At 39.3% G+C, this 12,085-nt stretch overlaps 1 protein-coding gene across 3 annotated transcripts; it reads left to right on the top strand.

Moving 5' to 3' along the window:
* The first annotated feature begins 856 nt into the window (after positions 1–856).
* Positions 857–11,996, top strand: tmtc4 (transmembrane O-mannosyltransferase targeting cadherins 4). 3 transcript variants are annotated; one of them, XM_056755243.1, is made up of 18 exons: positions 857–1,235; positions 1,320–1,519; positions 1,730–1,845; positions 2,398–2,614; positions 3,377–3,461; positions 3,573–3,667; positions 4,389–4,481; positions 4,568–4,729; positions 4,825–5,027; positions 6,550–6,724; positions 6,864–6,995; positions 7,252–7,331; positions 7,584–7,691; positions 7,792–7,933; positions 8,578–8,692; positions 11,232–11,344; positions 11,475–11,544; positions 11,766–11,996. In XM_056755243.1, the coding sequence occupies exons 2-18, from the start codon at positions 1,358–1,360 to the stop codon at positions 11,912–11,914; spliced, it is 2,217 nt and encodes a 738-aa protein (XP_056611221.1). In that variant the 5' UTR covers positions 857–1,235; positions 1,320–1,357; the 3' UTR covers positions 11,915–11,996. The 3 variants fall into 3 exon arrangements, with proteins under 3 accessions (XP_056611221.1, XP_056611222.1, XP_056611223.1); XM_056755244.1 differs by lacking the exon at positions 6,864–6,995; XM_056755245.1 differs by lacking the exons at positions 857–1,235; positions 1,320–1,519 and having other exon boundaries at positions 1,840–1,922.
* Positions 11,997–12,085: the final 89 nt, after the last annotated feature.

The raw sequence follows: 12,085 nt of genomic DNA, 5'->3' as shown, positions 1-12,085 counted from the left end.
TGTACCAGGACAGATACAGCTAATCTCTGTGATGTCATCCCTCATGAGATGGAGAACTGGTGGAGGACTTGCTGCTGGAATGCGACAGTATTGCTAGTGATGTGTCAGCAGTTGGACAGTCATCATGACAACACTGACACTACATTTCAAATATCTGACCGTCTGTGCATTCGAGAAGACACTATCATTGGTGCCGAAAGACACACCTTTTGTAATGTACATCTTTATATGATAATAAAACAAACCAGCCGAAAACAAATTAAACAGACCAAGTAATCACTTCACATGCTTAAACTACGAAACTGTCGAGCTAAGAAAAACGGAACAGTTCCATCCTTATCATTCATTATCAGAAAGATACAGCTCTTTGAACACACATTGACCTTTTGTACCATAGCCTTATAATTGTGACTTTAAGGCACTGCACTAAAATCTTTGTTTTTAAAATACCATGTCTCTCAAATAACACAAAGTAATTTCTTAAAACATACAAATATTGTTTACAATATATTAAAATAAAGTGAAACCGCGCAGGACTACCCAACATTGCGATGTATTTTTATTAGTTTAATGACTGTGTAAAACATCACCGTTAACGTGTATCTTTTAATTGTTGTACAACAACAAAAGGCCTCACAATTGAGCTGCGAGGAGACAATACAATAAATGTACTTTCAGTGCTTTTCAAGAATGTCAGCGATTTTCGCTTTTACTGTCTTTCAAAGGGTTAATGTATAATTTAAAGTCTCACATTATTTTATAAGTCTTAAATGAAAAAAGGTGAAACATTTGTTTTGGACTGCTACACTGTATCCATGCTGGAATCGGTCACGTGACGTCACGCCGTCTATTCTTCTCCATGCGCAAGCAGGAAGTACATGCGGGATACGGGGATCCCAACGATTAGCTACGTTTTTAACCTTTTTAAGTTTTTAATTCGTGGCGTTTAACAATATATTCGTCGTATTTATGTGACATCGGTATTACTGTATTTATCGTGCTCCACAGCTTGCCGTCCTGGTCAGTGGTCCGACAGTTATTGATGCCAGAGCCGTTTATACATCATGTTTTGATTGTGTATTACGCGGAATTTCTCGTAGAAAACGTCAAAGCTGTGAATGCTCGATTCCGGTTCACACAGCCGGTTGCTACTATGAATGCCACGCGTTTGTGCATGCAGCCGTGTAGCAATAGTGTGCAAGTGTGTTGAGTCGGCGCTCTGCCCTTGTGCATAGGTATACTTCTGTTTTATGTACCCTTATTCTTAGTGCTTTGGGATTACTGTTCTAACCATTCGCATGTGTTCTTTATTCTGCAAGTTCATGGTGAGTCAGGATGAGCAGAAACCACGGGAAAGATGGTGCTTTCTGAGCCTCACTGGGATCAGCATATCCCTCTGCCGAAACTGGGACTCTTTCACTCCCGGCTGGTCACTGCCTTTGTTGCCCTGATCTGTTTTATAAACAGCTATGATGGGGACTTTGTCTTTGATGATTCAGAAGCCATCATCAATAACAAGGTGCCTCCCTTATAACTATTTATTTGGGTGTATATTGTTACAGAATAATCACTGTTGTTATGTTCAGTTTTGAGTCTGACAGTAAAACATGTCTTGATGATGATGATGTTTTATTGTAAAAACGATGGGCGAACGTCAATATCAGTATTTTCAGAGAATTAAATATAGCAAGGTCTCTATAGCAAACCTGTGTGTCTTTTCTCTTTGTAGGATTTGAACCCTGGTTCTCCTCTGGGCAACATCTGGAAAAATGACTTTTGGGGAAGTAACTTAAGTAGCAACTCCAGTCACAAATCGTATCGGCCGCTAACCGTCCTGACCTTCAGGTATGTTCGACACAAAGACAAACGCGTCCTTCAATTACTGCTGTGTGACAGATGATTAAGGCTCCAACCTGCGTATGGTGAATATTTTCAGACCTCTTTGCATATATTAAATGTCTGGACTTGTAATTTTATTCTCAGTGGGAAATCAAAAGAGGTCCCCCAAGAGCTTCCTGACCGAACGCCACAATAATTGACATTAAAATTGGATGCATATATTGCCTTTTTTTCAAACTCATTTAAACATTGTCATTGGCATTTGACTGCTACTGTGAAGAATCTATATAGGGGGCATAATTCATGTCCTACATGCTGCTAATGAGAGTAACATCGTTTTGCATTAGTAATGGCCTGTTATCTCAACTTGATCATAAATATTATGAATTTGTAATACAGCATGTCTATAAATGTCCTTTTTTATTGTGGCACCATATATTTGCTATTTTATTGTTTCACCTTGCTTGCCGAGCAGCATGTTGGGAAAAGCACCAAAGTTTGAGATCGTCACAGAAACGTCCGTTTAGGTAAATTGGATTTGTTACTTTGTTTCCTCAGGATAAACTACCTCTTGGCCGGTGGACTGTTTCCAGTTGGCTTCCACCTTCTCAACGTTGGCCTCCACTGTGTTATTTCTGCGTTAATGATTGATGTGTTTTCAATATTAATCGGAGGCCTGTCTCACGACGGACGAGGGTCAAAAGTCAATATCTCTCCGAAAGCCTCGTTCCTCGCTGCGCTCTTCTTCGCCGCGCACCCGGTTCACACGGAAAGCGTAAGTAGAGCAGGAAGGTGTGATTCAGCGGGCCGTCTGTGCCCGGTAAACAATATCCCACTACATTGTTCTGTATCACAATGTTCACTGATGTTGCATGAAATATACATTACAAGGCCTGTGGAGAAGAAAGCTTCACGCAGCTGGTATGCCTCGCATAGGTGGGCTCTTCGATCAGGCACGGCTATTAACAGCAGACCAACACTTGTTCTGACCTGGCACGGATGCATCAGAGCTCTGTAGAGGCTGCCGATGCTCCAGATCTGCTCTTTAATCAGGTTCAGAAAGACCGGCATTGGACCTGGAGGGGGTTAGGTTCAGAGAGACCACTGACTCAGGCCTACGGGATGTATCAAAGAAGGTGGCCCCCAGGACTCCAACCAGGGCTGACCGCAGTTCTGTAATGAGTGCTACCTCCTGCCTTCGCTGTTAATTTGGCCAGAAATAAGGGCAATTTCAAAGACAAAAGGAGGGCGCAGGATGTTTTTATGCAGCTCATTTTTGTCTTTTTATTGTACGAGGAGGATTTAATTTGGTTCGGTGTAAATTTTGTAACTGCTATTAAAATAGATTTCGTGACTTTAATGTGCTAGACGATGCCTTGATTTTGGTGTTTTTGCACTAGAGGTGGGTCACCATGATCGACTTGTTTTTGCCCCATCCTATTTTGTAGACAACGAAACAGTGTCCTTGAGCTCTCCAAAGTATGTAGTTGGAGTCGATCTTGGAAATAATCTGTTGTGTTGGCTGTCTCTGTTGTAGGTGGCTGGCATTGTTGGCAGGGCAGATTTGTTGTGTGCCCTGTTTTTTCAGCTCTCTTTTCTGGTTTACTGCAAAGCATTTCAAGGTCAGTTCATAAACTAAAACATTATTATTTATTATGGCACTATGTGAAATTGTATTTGCATTTTTTAACATTTACAGTACAAATGAGTTACTTTAGAACTTCTTTTTGTAGGTAGCGATAAAAAGTTCTCTGTGTCATGGATGATGGGAAGCATTCTTCTGTGTGCTGTAGCCATGCTCTGCAAGGAACAAGGCATCACGGTTTTGGTGAGTGAAAATTCGCATGAACCTCAGAAAACAGATAATAAGCAGTGTATTTCAGTTTGTGACTGTGTGAAAACCATGAAAAAAAATGTTAACCAAACACTTGCTCCATTTGTCATTGTTTGCACAAACAACATTGTCTCATCATTTACTCACCCTCTTGTCATTTCAAACTTGTATGACTTTATTCTGCAGAACACAAAAAATATATATTTTGAAGAATGTTGGTGACCGAACAACGGCGGTACGCATTTACTTGTTTTGTATTGACACAAAACCAATGCAATGCAATGTCAATGGGTGCCGCTGTTGCTTGGTTACAAGCAATCTTCAAAATATCTTCTTTTGTGTTGTGCAGAAGAAAACCATACAAGTTTGAAATGACGAGATGATGACAGAGTTTTCATTTTTGGGTGAACTATTGGGTTAAGCCAGAATTTAGCTTGAACAAACAGATTGATATTTAGAAAGTGCGACAGGGGTAACACTCTTGAAAATTGTAAGATCAAACTGGTTTAGAAGAAACTATCAAAAAATTACAGGTTATCTTTAATAACTTATTTGGAAGCAAAAACTTTTTTAGTTGAGTTTTGTATAGCTACTGCTGGTATGTCCAATATAGTAATATTATAAAGATGCTTGTTGTCTTTTCTGTCTGATTAATGTTGACTGTACAATAATTGCCTGTGATCATCCATAAAAGCCTCATTCATTTCCATCTCAGGGAGTGAATGCTGTTTATGATATTCTCATAGTCTGTAATCTGAACATCTGTGAGCTTGTTCAGCGGCTGCTATTCAGGAGAAAATCATCTGACGTAAGTGTCTTTTGTAAATTTTGCCCTCTTCTATAAGTAACCGATAGAACCTGTGGATTGATAATTATCTTCCTATTTCCATTCAGATTGGAGAGTTGGTGAGGAACGGTTTGCTTGTGAGGTTGGCTATTCTCTTTTTTGGAGGATCCTTTCTGTTATATGTAAGATGGAGGATCATGGGAACTGGGCCTCCTTCATTCACTGAAGTGGATAACCCAGCATCCTTTGCTGAAAATGTCATCCTGAGGGTAAGCATTCTGCTCGCTTTGGGATTTTATAGTCTTTTTATAGCCATAGTCTTTTCCTCGTACTCTCTAAATAACCTTCTTTCTTTGATTGGCAGATTGTGAACTATAATTACTACTACTCGTTGAATGCCTGGCTGCTGCTGTGTCCCTGGTGGTTGTGTTTTGATTGGTCAATGGGCTGTGTGCCTCTGATTAAATCAGCCAGTGATTTGAGGATCGTCTGGCCTCTTGTGCTTTGGTGCTGTCTGTTAGGCTTGGTAAGCCAAGCTCTGTGCTCACTGGACAGCAGTAAAAGAAGGTAACAAAAGCAGTGTCACAGTAAAACAACATAGGCTTTGTGTAAACGTTAAAGGGGTCAAATGACACGGCTAAAACAAATAATATTGTTTGTTTTAGATGTGATGTAATGTATATAAAAAATGTAAGGTCGCCTGAAAAGTGAGGTGTGCTATGATTGGCCAGGTAACCAGTGCTTAGTGATTGGTCGAATACTGCAAGAGTGTGAGGGAAATGTAACGCCTCTTAACATCATGTTCACAAGCAATTGTAATGACAGGTGATAAAATGTCATTGGTACTTCCTTATATCACTTTGAGCCCGAATCTGATACGAAAAATGAAGATGACAAAGTTGATACTTCAAATTTGCCAGCGCTACTTGAGCAGGATGTAAAGGATTGGTAAGGTTTTATTAAAAAATTATTGTGTTAAATAGTTAAAAACTATAGCTTACTGTCTTACCTTTTATATACGACGTTATAAAGACTATAAACAAACAACCGTATACATCATACAGAGTTTGTGTGAGATAAAAACAAGCTCGCATTACAGCAGGGAATGGTAACATAATAAATAACGTGATCGCTTTGGCCCTTCTTTTTCAACCAGTGTTACGCTACGTCTCGTCGCAACTCAACAAAGACAATAAATGCCATTATAAACACGACATTTGTTGAATCTAGTTGGAACATTATTTCTGATTAATAGGACTTATGTTGTCTTTTTTTTCACGTTGCGTGCGTGTCTGTATTTGCAGATTACAAACACACAACAACTCAACTCGCGTTAGTTCATAACAAAGTCTTTTACAATGAAAATATACTTACAGGCTGCGAATCTGAGGTGCCAGACTGTCCTTGTGAAGTTTTAATGGTTGGAATGGCCCCACTTTTTAACCAAAGCTTTCGCGCATAGCCGGTCTTGATCTCTCTACCAGTTTCGTGAAACAACCATTGGTGAAATGCGCTGCACAAACTTGAACATTCGGACTGTACTTTTGTGGAACAGTGTTGTAAATAAAATCTAACCATTCGTTTTTAGTTGTCTCATCTTTTGGCAGGGCAAACAAAGAGTATTTCTTTTTCGCAACGAAACACACAGCGTCTCCGCGACATGGCTGCGGCGGTGACAATACAATGAGATTTACAAGTACACCTACCTCACTTGCGTTCAGAGTTGTGTGGTCTTAGTCAAATCATGTTGCGAAGTGACGTACATTCGCCGGGGTGTGGTTACATGGTTAATGCATCTTTTTTTCCCGACACTTTGATTTTAGCAATTTTACGTGTCTAATACATGCATGGAAACTTATAACATACCAAAGACACAGAAAAACGCGTGTTCGTGCCATATGACACCTTTAATGAAGAGTGATGATTCGAAAATGGTCAGAAGAGATTCCAAAAAACACATTGCTGACATTGTTTCACAGTATTCAGCTTGAAGTGCATTTAAAGTTACATATCTGCTAATGAAAAGACTGTTGTTTAATATACTAAATTGGGGTTGAGTCTATACAAATGATGTTTCCTGTCATTTTAGGACTCTGACATTTGGCCTGGTACTGCTGGTAATTCCTTTTCTGCCAGCCAGTAATCTTTTCTTCAGGGTGGGCTTTGTGATAGCCGAGCGGGTGCTGTACCTCTCCTCCGCTGGGTACTGCCTCATTCTGGCCTACGCCGTGGGCTACTGTAGCTGCCGCTGGAGGAAACACAGGGTATGTGTCCTGTTTTACCTCAATTTCCCAATTTATCGCCTCCTAATATTCACCATCAGACCATAATTCACTGTTACTAATGTTCCGTTGAGTATGTGTGTGTTCACGTCTTGTGTAAATGTGTGTGGGCTGACCGCAGAGGCTGCTGAGAGCGGCCACGTTGATGCTGCTGTGTGTGAACGTGGCTCGCTCTGCACAGCGCAGTCAGCAGTGGAGGTCTGAGCAGAGTCTCTTCACCAGCGCCCTGTCTGTCTGCCCTCTCAACGCCAAGGTGAGACCGCAAGGCTATCCTGTGGAGAACACAACCGCTAACTCTAACTCACCAGCGTTTCATTGTTGAAATGCATTACAATAACTACAGCCTTACCATCAACACATACAATGCTTGATAGCTGTTAATTGTATTTGTATAGTCTGCATAGTGTTTCTTTTTTAATTATATTATTGAATAGTTAAATATTGCAGTTTTTCATAGAAGTATCTCATTAGATGGAGGAGTATTCTAACTTTTTCCTTTTGTTGAACAGGTACATTACAATGTTGGCAAAAACCTTGCTGACAAAGGCAACCAGAGCGCTGCAGTCAAATACTACAGGGAAGCTGTGAGGTAAAAAAAAATCATCATATTCTTTTTGCCAAAAATACTAAACGTAGTCTTTCAGCACTTCTCAACAGTGCAGCTTTATCATCTGTGATTTCATAGTTAACTGTGGGAACACTTTTCTGTCCAATGTCATGGAATATTCATATACTCCAAACGCTCTTTTCCAAAAAAAAAAAAAGTCACTTGTTTGAAATGCTCTTCATAGGCAAAAGCTTCATGTGTATTACTCCTCACAAATACTATTTCTCAATACAGATTACACCCTAAGTATGTTCATGCTATGAACAATCTTGGCAACATATTAAAGGAGAGAAATGAGCTACATGAAGCTGAGGAGCACCTGTCAGCTGCCGTTCATATCCAGTAAGCAATGAGGATTATTTGAAACACACGTAGCAGTATTTATTAACCTTTAATATAATAAGTAATTTGTAACCTTTGTTATATTTATTGATTCATATAGGCCTGATTTTGCTGCAGCTTGGATGAATTTGGGTATTGTGCAGAACAGTCTGAAGAAGTTTGATGAGGCTGAACTGAGCTATTGGAACGCAATTAAATTCAGGAAGAAATACCCAGACTGTTACTACAACTTGGGACGCCTGGTAAGGGGGATTTTTTTGATGCCATTTTTTAATCCCACTGTTATTACACCAAAAACATGGTCGGAATATGAGAAAACATGCTGGGAGTCTTTTCCACATTTTTTCATGAGCTATTCTGTGAACATTCATTCTGCTTGTGTAAGTACAAACCAACATGGGGCAATTTATTATTAATTATAGCACGAAATTGCGCATACTTAATATTGACAATTACGGTGTGTAATGACATGCTATTTTGTGTTGGTGAAAATCAGATGCTTCCTGTATTTCAATTACTATGATTGATTTGAAATTATTTTTATTAAAGCTGTGGTCTAGCAGTTAGTGCTTATAGTACATATGTTAAACCTTGCTGTTCATATCTGGATTGTTTTTTTGTTTTAAATGCCTCTTAAATACAAAAATATACAATATGTTAAGTCTCACGAAGTTTCGGGTTATACAGATAGGAAAGATATAACAAATGTGACAGTTGGTGTTTGATGGTTTTGTATGATCTGTAGTTTTCCCCAAAGATATACCCATTGCCTGAAACACAGGATTTATGTTAAAGCAATGTTATGTGGCTACTTTCAGCAACACTGGCAGGCTTTGATTCTACTGGTGAGTAGTTTGTGACTGCAATTTGTTTACTGTATTTCCAGTATGCAGACCTGAACCGCAGCATAGATGCGCTGAACGCCTGGAGGAATGCCACCATGCTGAAACCTGACCATAGCCTGGCCTGGAACAACATGGTCATACTATTGGATAACACTGGTAAAAAAAACATTTTTCATTAGATCAAACAAAAACAGTAGATAAATAAATGCCATCACTAACACAATTGATGTATATAATAAATTAAGTAATTTAGAGGTTACGTTTCTATTCGTATTCTTGAGGATGTTATACAGTTTTTTATTCTTGATTTCGATTGGTCAATTATATTGGTCAGTTTTATATAATGGCTGCCGATCTGTATGATTCTTGTCCCAAATAACAAATCTCCCACACAGCTGTGATGGGTCTCTGGTAGCACTCTGCATTCTTCTTGTAGAAGAAAACAATTTCATATCAAAATCGCATGTCCTTTATTTATTTGGTAAATAGCTGTAAAATAAGCAAGATAATATATAGATAATGCTGCACGTTGGGGCCCTGATCGGCATCTTGGGGTTTATTTTGCAATGATGGCTTGCTGTACATTATCCCTTTTGCATTTCACAGTTTAGCCATTCAGTATAGATCTGTGTTCGTCCAGACAGACGCACAAACTATGCATAAACTGAGCGAGTATTCTCATTAAACGTGACCTTGACCCTGCCCTTGGGGGTAAACAGATGATCTTGGCCTCTTCCCAAATCTTCCGCCTTCTCATTTTTGTCTGGTGTTGCAAGTATAGCAGTGTGTGTGTGAGTGAGTGAGTGAGAGAGAGAGGTGTGAACTTCCACTCTGCAGATGCTGAGCGTCAGGTGCACACTGCCACATGGGGCCATGCTGCATAATTAGTTCACCCTTTACAACAATTAACTCCTGCATCCCATCCTCACCCCCTTATCTCTTCACAGACCCAACAGGGACTGGTAACTTAGCTTTCGGAACGGCCACAATAATATTTGACCCTTGATTTTTTTTTTGTGTATTAAGAGCAAGTTGTTTTACGTTTGGTGATATTCAATATATTTCCAGCAATCTATCACAATTATATTGTGGATATATATTTGTTCAGGGTCTATTAAGGATTAGAGCTGTTTATTTAAGGCAGTAAATTGTACATAGATGCATACTTGCTTGTTTACTCATAATGCAAAAAGTTTCCGTTCTGACAATGTTACAGGATTAACAGAGGATGTCCTTTCTGGTAAATGCCGGCATAAGATCCCAACATGATTAGACCGGAAGAGCAAGAATCAGCAATGCTTGAAATTTATGTATTAAAAGCTTTGTGTGTTGTTTTAAAGCCACTCTTCCCTGCCGTGTGGAGAATGGTGCGATTCCCCGACAGAAGCCGTTTATTCAGAAACGTCTCCCAGGCAGGTTGGCCCTCCCTTGAGAGTCCTGGCACGGTCCATTTTCCCTGCCAAAAATAAATAAATATAAAGCCTTCTCCCTCTGCGTGTTTCAAGCCACACTCAATCCCAAAATTACACTTGAGAAAAATATGATGTGCTATTGTTTTCCTGTAAAATAAACTGTTAGATTCGGGAAAGTGTGAAAATGTAAAACTTTAGATTTCATGTTTAGGTTTCTGCGGTGAAGGAAAATCCTCTGCAGCTCATGAATTTGATAAGGGTCAGCCGGTGAGACTAGATTTGTGTGAGTCTGTGGTTACAGGGAGTTTTGACATCCAGATCAATAAGTCAGTAGCCCTTGTGTTGGCCTCTAATTAGGAAACTAAAAGAATCAGCCATGTGTGGAGGGGAAAAACTACTCTGGAGAGCACTGCCACACCAGAGAAATCCACCCTGCACAGTCAACAAAAATTTTGTGAATTATTTTATATACGCTTGTTCTTTTGATGATCTATAGAACCAAAAAGTTAAAATCATATGGATTTTTTTAAATATATCTCACCAGCTTAGTTTTAACAGCTCTCCCATCTGAGATTAACAGGAGCTAATGGTGAGATGTGCTGACCACCATACCGTGTCTCCAGCATGTTCCACAGTTCAAAATCGCAACAATTTTTGATTGCATGCCCGTTCAAAATGTAATACTGTAATTCTTGGGTGTTCAGGATGGTTGCTATGCAGTTGCTAATGTGTTCTGGATGGCTAATGTACAGTAGGTGTTACTCGCAGGCCCAAATAAAGTTTCACCCCAAAGTCTTGATGAATCTCTCATCCCTAAATATATATATTGACACCCTCCTTTAATACAGACATTTTCAGGACTTTCAAGGACTTTTCAAACACAATGTTTGGATTTTCAAGGACTACAATTGGACAGGGTTCATACAAGTTGCTTGAGGTACTTAAATTCGCCTTTATTAAATTCCAGTCCTGGAGTAAAGTTGGTTAAGTAAACCACAATTTATTGTTTCATGTTTTTACAAATATTTGTGAATAATCAAAAAGATGAATAATTTAAAAGAATTCAATAATTGAAGCACTTTTCAAGAACCTCTTCATAAATATGTCTGTTTCCCAGGACTTCAAGTTCTTCAAGCACTTTGTACAAACCTCTATTACTCCCTCTAGGCATTATTCAATTTACGGAAATGTACTTTATTTTTTACGTAATACTGATGCCTATTGCAAGCACCTCACATTACTTCACAGTTTATGCAATATTTCATGTTTGGCTTTTATTACAGGCAACCTGGCTCAGGCTGAGCTGATTGGAAAGGAAGCATTAAAGATATTGCCGAAAGATCACACCATCATGTTCTCTCTCGCTAATGTCCTTGGGAAACAGGAAAAATACAAGGTAACATTTGTTTCCTATGCTACAATATACTTGTCAGTGTTTTCTCATCCGGACACACATTTCAGAGACCTTTTCACATACACAGATCTATTACAGACAAAAAACAACACATGTTCTATTATTCTCTCAGGAGTCCGAAGGTTTCTTTCTCAGCGCTCTGAAGATCAACCCAAACGTTGCCAGTTGCCATGGCAATCTTGGTAAGTCTTTCAGGGATCCCGCTGGCAATTCTGTATTGTCACAAAAACAGTTGTTCAAGTTTGACTTTTGTAATGTTACGCGATACAGGCATAAATCGGTGTGTTTTGAATCAATAAACAAAGCAAAGAACTTGTGATTCTTTTTCCATTCACACGAGACCATCACTGTGTTCCTGAGAAGTCTGTTGATTTGAGTGACGAGACTTTTTGTGCCGTTGCAGCTGTTCTTTATCACCGTTGGGGAAAACTAGACTTTGCAAAGAAACACTATGAACTGGCTCTTCTGCTGGACCCCACCGCTCCAGGAACCAAGGATAACTACAACATGCTGAAGCGTAAACTGGAACAGAGGCACAGGACTGTTGGATAACACCGCTTTTGATAACTGCATGCCACAGATGTTATCTTTGTATGTTATCTACATAACTTAATTAAAATTGATCTTACTAGTGTTCACCTTTGTCTTCAATGAACAAGATGACACAGTGACACGGTATTAAAGGTTTAAGCCTCTCAAATGATTTTGTCACGTGTAATTGTA

Source organism: Triplophysa dalaica, chromosome 8 (assembly GCF_015846415.1).
Source record: "Triplophysa dalaica isolate WHDGS20190420 chromosome 8, ASM1584641v1, whole genome shotgun sequence".
NCBI lineage: Eukaryota > Metazoa > Chordata > Actinopteri > Cypriniformes > Nemacheilidae > Triplophysa > Triplophysa dalaica.
Note: the sequence above shows the minus strand (reverse complement) of the source record. Positions and strands in the feature narration are given on the sequence as shown.

Bases quoted from the DNA above. Each gene is read 5' to 3' on its own strand.
- tmtc4 (XM_056755243.1), top strand. From the start codon at position 1,358: ATGGTGCTTTCTGAGCCTCACTGGGATCAGCATATCCCTCTGCCGAAA. The intron at 3,462-3,572 runs GTCAGTTCATAA...TTCTTTTTGTAG, and splicing joins TTACTGCAAAGCATTTCAAG to GTAGCGATAAAAAGTTCTCT. The intron at 4,482-4,567 runs GTAAGTGTCTTT...ATTTCCATTCAG, and splicing joins TCAGGAGAAAATCATCTGAC to ATTGGAGAGTTGGTGAGGAA.